At 44.7% G+C, this 12,593-nt stretch overlaps 2 protein-coding genes across 18 annotated transcripts in view; one reads left to right on the forward strand and one right to left on the reverse strand.

The window, feature by feature from the left end:
* The window catches only part of mrpl14 (mitochondrial ribosomal protein L14), a 78,903-nt gene that overhangs the window by 39,324 nt on the left and 26,986 nt on the right, over positions 1 to 12,593 (reverse strand). The gene's annotated exons all lie outside the window — the stretch shown is intronic.
* tacc2 (transforming, acidic coiled-coil containing protein 2) overlaps positions 1 to 12,593 on the forward strand; it is a 49,732-nt gene that overhangs the window by 6,094 nt on the left and 31,045 nt on the right. For 15 of the 17 annotated variants that reach the window (XM_069538796.1, XM_069538797.1, XM_069538792.1 and 12 more), the window contains 3 exons: positions 2,830 to 3,068; positions 4,291 to 4,392; positions 5,829 to 11,939. In XM_069538796.1, coding sequence (XP_069394897.1) covers positions 2,830 to 3,068; positions 4,291 to 4,392; positions 5,829 to 11,939 — 6,452 coding nt within the window. Of the gene's footprint in view, positions 1 to 33; positions 385 to 2,829; positions 3,069 to 4,290; positions 4,393 to 5,828; positions 11,940 to 12,593 lie in introns of those variants that run through there. The other 2 variants (XM_069538798.1, XM_069538799.1) reach the window with 2 other exon arrangements.

The following is a 12,593-nucleotide window of genomic DNA, read 5'->3' on the forward strand; positions in this document are numbered from 1 at the left end:
GTTTACAGTAGAGAGGGGGAGGGAGGAGAATTGTCAGCGTAGGCCAGCCCAGTCAAGTCTCAGCAGCAGGGACTGTGTTTGCCAGTGTAGTGTTTCTACACTCCACACACACTAACACACACACACACACACATACTGCAAAAACACTGAGGAGGCTCATGGAAATTTAACAGGGGAGCGGCTGCAACAGAGGACAGGAGAGGAGGAGGAGGAGGAGGAGGAGGAAGTTAGCTGAGTCAGTCCAGAGGAGAGGGAGCGTCATGTGTTACAGCATGTCTGTGTCGTAGTCTGCCCCCCCTCATCAAAACACAGAGGCTGCCTGTCCAGTAGAGGAGCAGCAGGGGAGCTGCACTGAGAGAGGAGGAGAGAGGAGAGCACTGCTGGGTGAGTGCGACACAGAGGTGATGCTGGTGGGATGAAAGTTGAAGTGACGGTGTAGATGTGTGTTATTCTACACAGGATGGAGAGTGTGTGTGTGTGTGTGTGTGTGTGTGTGTGTGTGTGTGTGTGTGTGTGTGTGTGTGTGTGTAATGTGAGGCCCTGCTCCTGCCTTCCTCTCTGTTTACATGTATGAAGTCTTGAAGTTTTGCACATGGACACTGACACGTTCACTCATGAATGACTGTCAGAGGAGTTACAGTTTCCAGGCAGCCTCAGTTGGCTTTCTGTTTTGTTTGTGTGTGGGTTAATTAATAACAGACAGCTCTTTCTGTGTGTGTAAGGGGTCAAACTAACTGAGACGAGGCCTCACCGGGCGTCCACATGGTTACACGCTGACCCCATCATGACCTTTTAAATGGCCAGTAACATGGTGAAGGGGTGTGAAGTGTAAATTTGGGCTTCATCTTCTTTTCTGGTGTTGTTTCTGTGTCAGTGAAGAGGTTACACACAAGACTAGTTTCCACTCTGACAAGGTCAGGAAACAGGAAACCCAAGACACGTCAACAGCATACAGCCATCTTATGATAAAACTGTGTTCATCTCTGCATGCATGACTGTGAAGGTGCGGAGGGTTTTATTTGTATCTGATTATGTAACATCAACAGAGAAGGTAGCCGCAGGTATTCAGAGTGACACTAATCACGCAGCATTGAAATTAAATGTGGGGCCATGTTTTCTTTTTTCACAACAAAGTGGTCCAATATAGCGCCTTTAAAAATATCTTTTTCTATATATAGATGAGATGAGAGAGGTAACATGTAGTCGGCCAACAATTATGTAGAATCAGTCTTGGCAGAGTTTTGAAGTGTTTTATTGTTCTTGTGTTCGTGTGAGCAGTATGTGAAAATAAAATAAAGAGATCCTCCAACTGTGCTGCGAGTGTCACACAAAGAAGCTCTTTGTAGCAGTGACACAGGTGAGGACAGTGAGTCAGAGACACACACACACACACACACACACACACACACACACACACACGTTAGTCCATCTTGTAGCACAACATTTAATTATCTTCTTATTCGAATCAGTATATATATATATATATATATATATATATATATATATATATATACGTATAATGAAATTTTTAAAATGTTTTATATATATGTATTGACCAACATATTGGTATTGGACATTTTTATAATTCCCCAACATTGGTATCTGCTCCAGCCCTCCAAAGTCCACATCTGTCAGGCTCAAAAACACTACAAAAAATTTAATAAAAATGTATAACAAGTAAAAGATAAATGTATGTTCTGTGTATTTGTCTCCAAAAAGAATTGAAAGAATTGATCTAATTCACACATCCTGACAGTCACCTCTGTGTGTGTGCAGCCATGTTGTCTACTTCATACATAATTAATGAATGGATTAGATTCTGAATCTCAGCACATCCTCAGTGTACAGCCACATTACCTGCGCACCTTCGCACAGATCTGAGTCAGTGACGGTGACATGAGGTAAAAAATTTCCACCTCTGCAAACCGCGGCTTCACATGCAGGAGAAATTCCATCACATGAGTCCACAGCTCAATGTTGTGTGTTGTGGAGGCCAGTGTTGCTGCAACATGATGCCACAGCCAAGTGTTGCGGTGTGTGGCTGTGGTGTGGGAGACAGACAGAAAGACAAACACAGTGGATTTCAAAATGGATCAGGTCACTGTTTCAATGTTTTTTTTAGGAAAGTGACTGGCAGAGATCAAGGAACGTCTCTATCAACTTGAAATAGTGGGAAGGATTAGAAAATGACACACTCTGGAAAATGTTGAAACAATGTGTGATTATGCTTGTCACAGGCAGCAGAACTGGTTTGTCTGTAATGATTATTCATACTTGCAGGGTAAAAAATGTTTTGACACCCTGGGAAGAAACATTGTGCAGCAGCTGACGTCCTTAAAAAGTGATTCTGTGGTGGAAAACACCACACAGCCAATCAAGAAACTAAGATACGTTAAATGAATTATATTAATTAATCAACAGTTTTTTACTTTTTAGAATATTAATCATGCATTGCTCAACAGTAGAATACAAACAATGCTGCAGAAATTAGTCCCATGCTGTAAGCCTGAAAATAATCCTTTCATTTCAGTAACAGCTAAATTAAAAACAAGTTGCGAAACAAAGACGACATTTGAAAGAAGTGGTTTTAAAGGACATCTTCGGTCTATATGATTTATGTGGTATACAAATAACCCCTTAGTTAATCGTTTAAAACATGGGTGGAGTTATTTATTCATGGTGTTTGGCTTTAAGCCTAAATTCTGATGCCGTTCCCATGTTTGCGTGCAACATGCTCACACTTGTTTAAATATACACTCCATCATGCATAATCCAACAGACTCCAGCATGAAGTGTGTGTCGCCTCAGTCACGTTTCTCTGATCCACAGACTGAAGCTGAGAGTTTGACTCAGAGGGATGACAGGACGCTGCTGACCGAGGCCTCAACGAGCCTGCAGAGTCTGCCTCTTCAGCCGGTGTTCTCCGACGTCCCGGTAATCACCGGAGTGGAGGAGAGCGGAGGTGCAGCCGCAGACCAGGAGGACAAGGACGAGCTGGAGTTTCCACACGACCTGCTGCCCAGTCTAGACTTCAGCAGTGAGTTCAACATCTGGGGGTCATCGCTGGGGTAAGTTTAGGGGTCATACACACACATACAGTTGCACACACAACTGTGCATGAAAGATAAAACCAGGACTTGGTATCACAGAAAAAAGAACTTGGTTTTTGATGGCTGTTCCAGTGACAGGAAGTGTGGTTCATGTAAATAAACAGCAGGGAGTCAAACCAGAGTGTTCGTGTATTTTCTATGTAAGACGTATAAAAAAACCTGCTGTCACTATGGCTGTTTTTAGACACACACTCCAGGGAATGTCCGCACATATGAAGAACGCAGCAGGAGATTTTCTGCTAGACACATTCACAACAATAAAGAAATCTCCAGAACTTTCAGGCGAGGCTTGCCTAAAGCAGGACATAACAAATAAGTTCCACTGCGGAGATTACTTGTTTTTGTTTACAGCACATCGACTTATCCCCAAAAGCTCTTCTGACATCTGCGCCTGTGTGTGCTATTTTTATGACACAGCTCTTTAATCCTGAGATATTCTGTTTTTCTTCAGTTTTTTCAGTTTTGCGTCCGTTGTGCGTTAAAAATGTCAATGACATTCCCACTCACTCGCCATGAATTCTCTAGGCATTTTCCTGCTGTATTCTCACATGGGGTCACATGGAGGAGGAACTCTAGTGCCTCTCACTCTAACATTTATGTTCTCATATACACAGCCCCTCTGGAGAATGTCAGGATATTTTTCGATTGAGTATTAAATTTGATGTCTATTCATTAAAAAAGAAAACATTTTTTATTGAAATCCTCAAAATTTGAATCTACAGGCTCTGAGTTACATGACATCCCTGGACAGGCCACCAATGTGTTGGTGTATATAAAGAGAAGACTGGCCATGTGCTCCAGAAAGCTCGGCCAAACACAGGGAGGAAGTTAAAATGATGAGAGACACATAGACAGATAGTTACAGTGTGATTTTAGTTTTAGTTTTAAATGGCTTTCAAAAGTCTAACTTTGCTTTGACAACACACATTTTTGTACTTTTCACATAAGGACTTTATCATACTTAAGCTCATACTTAAGCTTTATCATAAAAAATGATAGTGTTGTAATGAGATACTCAGGAAGATGCAGGGTCACCATCATATTATAATCACTGTATTATGGCATATTACGTATTAATTCTGTTTGATTTACGGCTGCAAGGGAACCGATATTTATGAATTACGCAGTCAAGGTGAATGTTAATGTGATATTGATCCGTCACTTGTGTGAATGTCTGCAGAGCTCAGGCGAGCTCAGGGAAATGTGAGCAGGTGAACCCTTTGCTGCCGGACCTGCAGCATCACGTGGAAGTGAGTGGACCGCAGGTGGTTCTAGACACAAGGTACCTCAGAGACTCAGCATGAGGATGATGATGATTTACTGTGTAAAGATTAAAACCAGGGTGCTTGGAGTGTTCAAGTATTTCTAACTTATACTTGAGTGTGATGGATCACAGTCGGGTGAGGTCTTGGCTTCAGGTGTGGTCACCTCCTTTGTTTTATGCTCGGGTGAATTATCTGCGGACTGACTCAAGTGTCACCTGTTGTTCTGCTTTTGTCTCAGTGCTGAGATTAATTGCACTAATATTTTGATAGCCTGAATGAGTTCTGTGGGACGCCCCTTACAGCAGAAGTGCAAATAATATTGTTCCTTGTGTAACACCTTGAATTCTTAATTAATTTGCAGGACAGATTAAACTCTAAGAAATGATAAATAAAAAATGGACATAATTCCTGCAAATTACCACAACAAATGTGTCATAAAATGCCAAAGTGCAAGAAACAAATATTCTGGTAAAACTAGTCATATGATAACAGTTGACATATCGTGCTGCTCCACCCTTTAGCAGGGTGAGTGCCAGGTGGCTAAGATTCAGGCCTGTGTGTCAGGCTAGTCAGGTGTAGGTAGTAGTTGTTCTTCCAAGGAAATGACAGAGCTGAGGAGTCATATGAGGCCATGTATTACCAATCACATACACTTATAAAATTATAGTATTTACAACTTTATTTATTGTCTTATATCTGGACATGATTAATGACTCAAGTAGAAGTGTAGATCATGTTTTATATGTTACCTATATAATAATGTATCTGTACATACTCATTATGGGACTTAGAGATGAAGATGACCCCACACCATTTTCCTGTAAGACAGTGGCTTAGCAGTGACTCAGCAATTACAGCTGAAAGAGAAATAGCTACCCTGCTCTTTAACTTCTTAATGCTAACTGTCTACATTGGGAAGTGTTATACAGGGCAATGCCTCTGCTCTGACATCTAACTTATAAGATACTAATCTTATATGAGCATCTAGGCAAGGTTTAAGGTTTACTCTGCCATTCACCCAATCATATACACATTCATACAGTTCATCTCACACCCCATTCAGGGGTGTTGCAAAGCAGGCTATCACCTGGAGCTCTAAACTCAGAGGAGGCTTCCAAGAATGACTGATTACATTATTTAACAGCAATGACAATTGTGTAGGGCACACAACTGCCCTTGAAAGCTGCCAATGTGCTTCTGTACTTCTGTGTGTATCCTAAGACATGTGTTTTGGTGTGTATGAACATACGTGCATGTTCATTGCCATATGCATAGAAAACAGCTGGTATTATGTCTTGCAGAGGAATGCACATGTCAGAATAGGCATCCTGAACACTGTTGTGTGTGCAGTGAGCATGGGCTTCAATTGCAGTGCTCTGTGGCATCGTGGAATGAGCAGCTGCCTGCCTGATGGTCCTAACTCCTTCGCTCTGTCACCCTACCCTTGTCTCAGGCCTCATGACAGCGACCCAGTTTCCACAGGTGCCCAGCCTCCACCTCAGCCTGCTGCCACACCTCACCAGGGTGTCCGACCCCTGACCCCTTCCTCGTCTGCGCTCATAGACAGGGAGCTGCAAGAGGCCTTCCAGGAATGTGAAGAGCAAATGGCCTCGCTGGGCATACTTACTCCCACAGAGCAGCCCGGCATCCCACAGGAGACTGTTCATAATGAAGGAAAGAAAACTGGAGGCGTGATAGTTAATAAGTCCAGTGAGTCATCGTCACTGTCTCCAATCATAGTCCAGCCAGGACAAAGCAGCGGAGGCCATGGAAACAAGAACACACATGGAAACAGTGAGGCAGCAAACACTCAGAAGGACATACTTGTGTTTAGTTTCAGGAATTATATAATGGGCACTGAGGATAGTGCCGGAGCAGCAGAGACACAAAGTGAAATAGAAGTGACACAGAGCACAGATGGATGTGCAGAGATTATGTCGGAAAGAGAACGAGAGGTAGATGAGCAGAGGAAAACACCCTCATCAAAGCCAGATTCATTTAAAGAAACCCCAAAGGACGTTGTGTCCCCTCAGCAGAGAGACAATCTAATAGAGGAGAGTGTTGATTCTAATGCAGCCACTGAGGAAAATGGCAGATTAGATTGTAATACAGTGATTAGGGACAAAGGCCCAGAGGTAATAACAGAGACTGCAGACATAAAGAAAGAAAATTACAGTGATGACTGCAGTATTAGTGTTTGTATAGCTGAATCTGAGAAGAAAGAGGAGTCAGTTAATGAAATATTGGGAGGCAAGAGTCTTCATTTTAATGATAATGATTCATTTTCTGAGTTGAAGCCAGAAGCACAGACAGGAACAGACTTTGAGGAAAATCAGTCAAAAACAGACAAACAGATGAATTCAGCGAGTGACAGACAGGCCGGGCAGGACAAAGGGACAAAAAAGAAAGACAAGAAGAAACAAAGGAAGAAGAAAAGGAAGAATGCAGAGACTGAACAGAAAGCAAAGGCAGGAGTACAATCTGACAATGATTTGCAGGCTGAGTCATTCATTCAAGCGGATTCAGAGGCAAATCCACAATCAGTATCAGGGGCAGACACTCTGACTGTGATTTGTGGGGAACAGCCTGATAATGGGTTTGATTACAAGCAACAGCTGAGTCCTGCAGGACAGCCCAGCCCCCCGCCATCACCCTCACAGAGCAGACAGGATCGTCTTACTGACTGTTCACCTGCGTCCAGCCGGGGCCTTTCTCAGAGGCCTCATCCGTCAGATAACCTCCGCCCTACAGATGCCCCATGTGGCGCGAGCTCAGACAACAACCAGCAGTGGAGGTTACATGCAACCGGAGGTGTTGTCGACAACCAAAATACACCCGTGACACATGTCCAAACTACAGTTATCAATCCCTGTGCTTCTGGTGATAAGCGATCGGATGCACAAACACAGGAGGCTATAGTTACCACAGAAGCAGTGATACTCACACAGGAGAAACTGAGCCCACTCACCAACAGTCAAACTTGTGTGGGAGAGAGTTGCATGGAGAGTGCCCTTGAACAGGCTATAGTGGTGGTAGCTGCGTTGCCACTGACAACACCCACGATGCCAGAAGTGATAAAAAGCAACGGAGAGGGAGAGAGCGTGAGTTGTAATTCACAGGAGAGAGTAGCTACAGCATTTGCAGAGAGTGAGAAAGCAGGCGCAGAGGAGGGATTGGGAGAAAGAGAAAAGTGCCTCAGCTCTGCAGACGGAGAGAGAGAAGGGTCCCTGGACAGCCCTCCTCAGCTCCCATTAATCTGTTCACAGGGAAAATGCTCACTTGCATTCTCAGCCAATGACGGACAGTCCGTGTCTGAGAAAAGCTGCAGCGGCAAAATGCCACACAACTCGGCTGAAACGGAAAGGAAGGGACCGCGAGAGACCACCGTTCACGGCGCAGATGCAGAAAGCTCACCAGTTGAAGAGGGAGACAGAGAGAAGGAGACGCTCCTGTTAGAAGCGTACATCAATAATTCTCCCCTTGGGATACTTACTGGTCCTGATCGTCAGGCTCACGGTGCTGTGGGATTGGAGGGTGCAGGAGAGGGGGGAGGAGGAGGAAGAAAGGAGGTGGAAGAGAAAGGAGGGCTGGCTACAGAGCACAGTTCATTCAGCCAGCCAGAAGGCTATGCTAGTGGGGTGTCATCAGCTGAGACTGAGAAGTGTCCGCCCACTGATGTTGCAGAGTCACAGCTGAAGTCACAGAGCTGGAGGGAGCCGATTGCTGCCGTCGCTGAGAGCATCTACACCGAACCAGACTGTAACTCCTCGCCTCTCCCCACTCATCCTGAGCAGAGCTCCAGCAATGCAAACAAAAGGGTGAGGGCTGATCTCGAACAGAATTTGATTCCAGGCGGAGCAGTGTCTTTGGGAGACAATTGTGAGGAGCCAGCCATCACAGAGACAGAGAGAAACGACAGCCAATTCTTGCCTCAGCCTCTGACTTCTTCACAACAAGCCCCAGTCCAGCGGCAATCAAGCAACGATCAACAGGTACAGCCTGAGAGCAGCACAACAGAGGTCCGGACCAAAGAGTGTGCAGCTGAGTTCCAAGTTCAAGCCCATAGCAATACTGGTAACCCTGCTATGTCTGGAGTGGCTGTGTATGTGTGTGGAGGTAACCACAGAGTTCGCTTTGCAGACACAGTGAAAGAAGAGGGCAGTTCCTCTGTGGATCTCAGGAACAGATCAGTGCTGGCGATGGACTGCGCCTCTTTGCCTCCCCTGACTGTACATGAGAGTTTACATCACCCCGTGGTTGAGGCCAGCTACATCTTCCCGGATTTCCTCAGCTTGAAGAGGCCAGAAATCTCCACGAATGCAGTTCCTACCAAGGATGAATCAGCAACACAGAGTTCAGCAGACTTTCCGAAAGAGCTCGAGTTGGATAAAGGAGATTTGGCTACCAAAGAAATCAAGGAGGATGTTGCAATAGATCTGTCAGGTAATATCAACTCAGTGACTAACACTGTGGATTTCGAATCAGTGACAGAGGCCTGCACAAAACAGCTTCCATGTCATACAGAGACGGGTCAGACTGGTAATGACGAATGTTTTGACCTTTTACAAACAGCAGGAAGTGCCATCACTAACCCTGACCGTGGAACATCTGGACAGGTGACGACAAAGATGATCAAAAAAGAAGAGGCAAATTTAAATCTGGGTTTGTCAAAGGAGAACGAGGCGAATAAGTCCCATGTTGACTCACATATTTCAGTCAAGCCTGAAGAGTCTCCTTCGCTAAATGATGCCGCTGTCATTCATGAAGAAAAAGAAGGTAACCAACCTCCCCTCTCTTCACGTTCTGTGTGTCCAGCTGAAAATATTACCTGTGATCCTTTAAGTGACATCTCTGCTGAGGTACCTGTTGGGACGATCTTCACTGACTTCGACCCTATTTCAGAACCTGAAACTGTCACCATAACGTGCACTGCCTCTTTTCAGACAAAACCCAGTGACCCTGGTTATCAGTTGCCTACCCCGTTAGATCAAACTCTTCCTTGTGGAGAAGCTACGATAGATCCTTTGACTGATCAGCAGGGTGAGAATGAATCAGGGATTTCAGAAGTGACAATCTCTGACCAGTCAATTCCTGCCATCGAGCAATGCGCCAGTAATCCTGCTTTTGTGCTGCGGCCCCCTGGCCCAATGTTGAGTCACTGGGAGTTCATTAATGACTGTGGTATCTGTCTTCCTGAGGATACAGCGAAGCGCAGTGCTGATGGTGACGGCACCAAAGTCTCCGGAGAGGTGGAAGACAGCAAGAGCGGGGAAATGACACACATGTCTTTAGCGTGGGATCTGGAGCACACTGATGTCAGTGCTGAAGCAGATGAGACAAAACTGCAGGACAGTTATTATGGCATAGAGGCTGAGATAAAACATAATGTGATAAATGAAGCAAATATTACATTTTCACAAGAGGAAAATCTGTTTCAGCCTCTTGGTTCAGTGGGGGCTCTTGCAAAAGATGATTCTGATAATTTAATTTCTTTATCTCAAACAGAACCTGACTCTATTGCAAATAAACCTGTTATCTGTGAAGCTTCCATTAGGAATGACCTCATCGATGATATCGGCCCACTCGGCTCTGACCCGCCCACCAACAAGGCCTCTGATGATGTGAAAAAAGACAATATGGGAGGTCATCCATCTTCCGTGCTGTTTGAGGGAGACAGGACAGAAGTTGGAGAAGCAACAATGGATAATCAAAAGGAAAAGGAGAGCAGTAGCGAGCTGCTAAAAGGAAAACCACAACAGAGTAATGGACCAGATAAAGAGGCTGCAGGGGAAACTGGAGACCTGCAGCCACCACATAAACATAAAGTAGAAAACACTGAGTCACCAATAAGGGAGGAAGGAGAGGAGACTTCTTCCTTTTCCCCAGACAGACCTGCAGGGTCGTCTAAATACATGCTCAACATCGAGTCTGTTAGGGAACCACAGACTGTTTCTGCTCAGAGTTTGTGCCAAACTGCGACAGCAACACTGGAATGCTGCACCGACAGGGAGCCGGTACCAGGTTTGAGTGCAGCTCTTGGCCAATCACCAGATCCAACCTGTTTTGCTCAGCAACAGGAGAAACAGCAACAGCAGTGTCAGGGATTCAGACACCCCATAGAGGAAGTATCAGGTGGTTGCCTAGAGGGGGGAGAAAAAAACGAAAAGGCTGAAGCACTTGTTCCAGTGAGAAAAGAGGCAGAAGAAGGAATCGACGGCACTGTCGAGAGTTTGTGTCAGTCAGGAAGCAGGAAGGAGTTGATATGTGATGACAGCAGAGGCTATGAACAAGTGTCAGGTCCAGAGAACAGAGAAGGAGAGGGATCACAAGCTGTAAAAGGAGTTGACAGGGTTTATGTGCCATCTCACACCAGCAGTGATGCAAATGAGAGTGGAGGGGCTGCTGAGAGACATGCACCGACTGACATAGTGATAGGAACAACTTGCTCTGGTGTAGGTGAGACAGTACAGGTGGTCGATGGGAATAAAACCCCTGGGTTAGTGGTAGTTAGTTCAGATGCAGATTTAATGCACAGCCCTGAGTCTGTGAGTGATATGGATGGTAAAGGTCAGCAAAAAGGCAATCTGTCAGCTGCATGTCAAGACCAACATGAGACCTCAACGAACACTGCTGTTCCTGTTGAGTCTGCATCACAGGAACATGAGACTTCACCTTTCAGGATACCGGTTTCATCAAAGGTCAGCACAGATAGTCATGACTTTCATACAACTGTTCTTCCAAGTGCAAAACAGGCGCAGGAAATTCGTACAGAAACATTCAGTGTTCTGCCTGATTCTGAGCAACCAGAAACTGTGGAAAATGATCTTAGTGCTGCAGTAGCAGTGAAAAGCAACAGTAGGGAGACTGAGGAGTGTGAAGTGCTGGATACAGTGTGCAGATCTCTTGAGCTGCAAAGCCCCAATAAAACCTCAGCCACACAGAGCAGCCCAATTGTACAAACAGCCATAAAAGGCCCTGATGTAAAGGAGCTCACAAGGGAAGATAAAGCAGCTTTGGACGGAGAGAAAGCTAGCAGCCAGGGGAACGGACAAAGTGATAGAAAAGCAGTAAACACTGAAGCCAGGGAAAAACAAGGGGTTGTAAATCAACCTCAGAGTCACTACGAATCAGTTAAAGCTTCAGAGCTCTGTGAAAGTGGGTTGTCAGACGGCAGCACAGACACTACTGTTTGTCATTCAGAGGGGAGCATTGCTCTCTTTGTGTCAAAGTGTCCAGAAGATTCTGCATCGCTCCATCTTGCAACCTCTACCCAATTAGAGAAGCTGCACGATCAGGTGTCCCTATCAAAACCCAAAGATGTCAAACATGACACTGTGGTGAACCACACTGTCACTGCTTCCCAAAGCGAAGGGAAATCACTTGATGAATCTTCTGCCTGCACTACTCCTAATAAACAACCGTCTGTGGATGTAGAGGCTGCTGATGTATCAGAGAGTCCTGGACTAACAGCCCACGAACCAGATACTGACTGGATAAAAGCTCTAAAAGAGGCTGCAGCCTGTTCTCAGAGTCACCAGAGAGTTAACTCAGTGGAGACCTCAAGGTAAACACAACAGTATGTGTGCAAAGTTATTAAACATACAATGTGTAGCAATTCTTCATTAAAATGCCAAACAACAACTAGACCTATGTTATATAGGTTGACTTGTGCACTTACATTGTTCAAAACGATATTCAAACTCAGGAAATCAAAAGTTTTAGTGGTATTAGTAGTGTATCAACCACTTATTCACTCACTCCTACTTTACTATATAGGGTCTTCTGTGTAAAGGACAATATAGAGAGCTCAACAGCAAAAGAAAAATGTTTAGGGACAGGAGTCGTCAATTTTCTCTGCGCCAGTTATTACATCAGTTGCAGGACTATGACGACATAGGATGGATGCATTTTAAATATTTATTTGACACTTTTTAGGTGAAAAAAATGGCGAATGATCATCTTTAAATGTACAAATAAACTCAGTTTGTGCTGTGATGCACTGCACTTTTTTTTACACTTTTTACACTTTTGACATATAGAGAATCTCACTATATAGTGGACTACATCGTGATTAGTGAGTGATTTAGAACGGAGAGATCCCCAGTGGCACATGACACTTCACTGTAACTATATTAATGGAAAGTTCATGCCTTGCATATGTGTCTAAAAAGGTCAGTGGAGGTCATTATGCACCCCCCTTTATGCTTTCACGCAGCAT

This window comes from Paralichthys olivaceus, chromosome 14 (assembly GCF_024713975.1).
Source record: "Paralichthys olivaceus isolate ysfri-2021 chromosome 14, ASM2471397v2, whole genome shotgun sequence".
Classification (NCBI taxonomy): Eukaryota; Metazoa; Chordata; class Actinopteri; order Pleuronectiformes; family Paralichthyidae; genus Paralichthys; species Paralichthys olivaceus.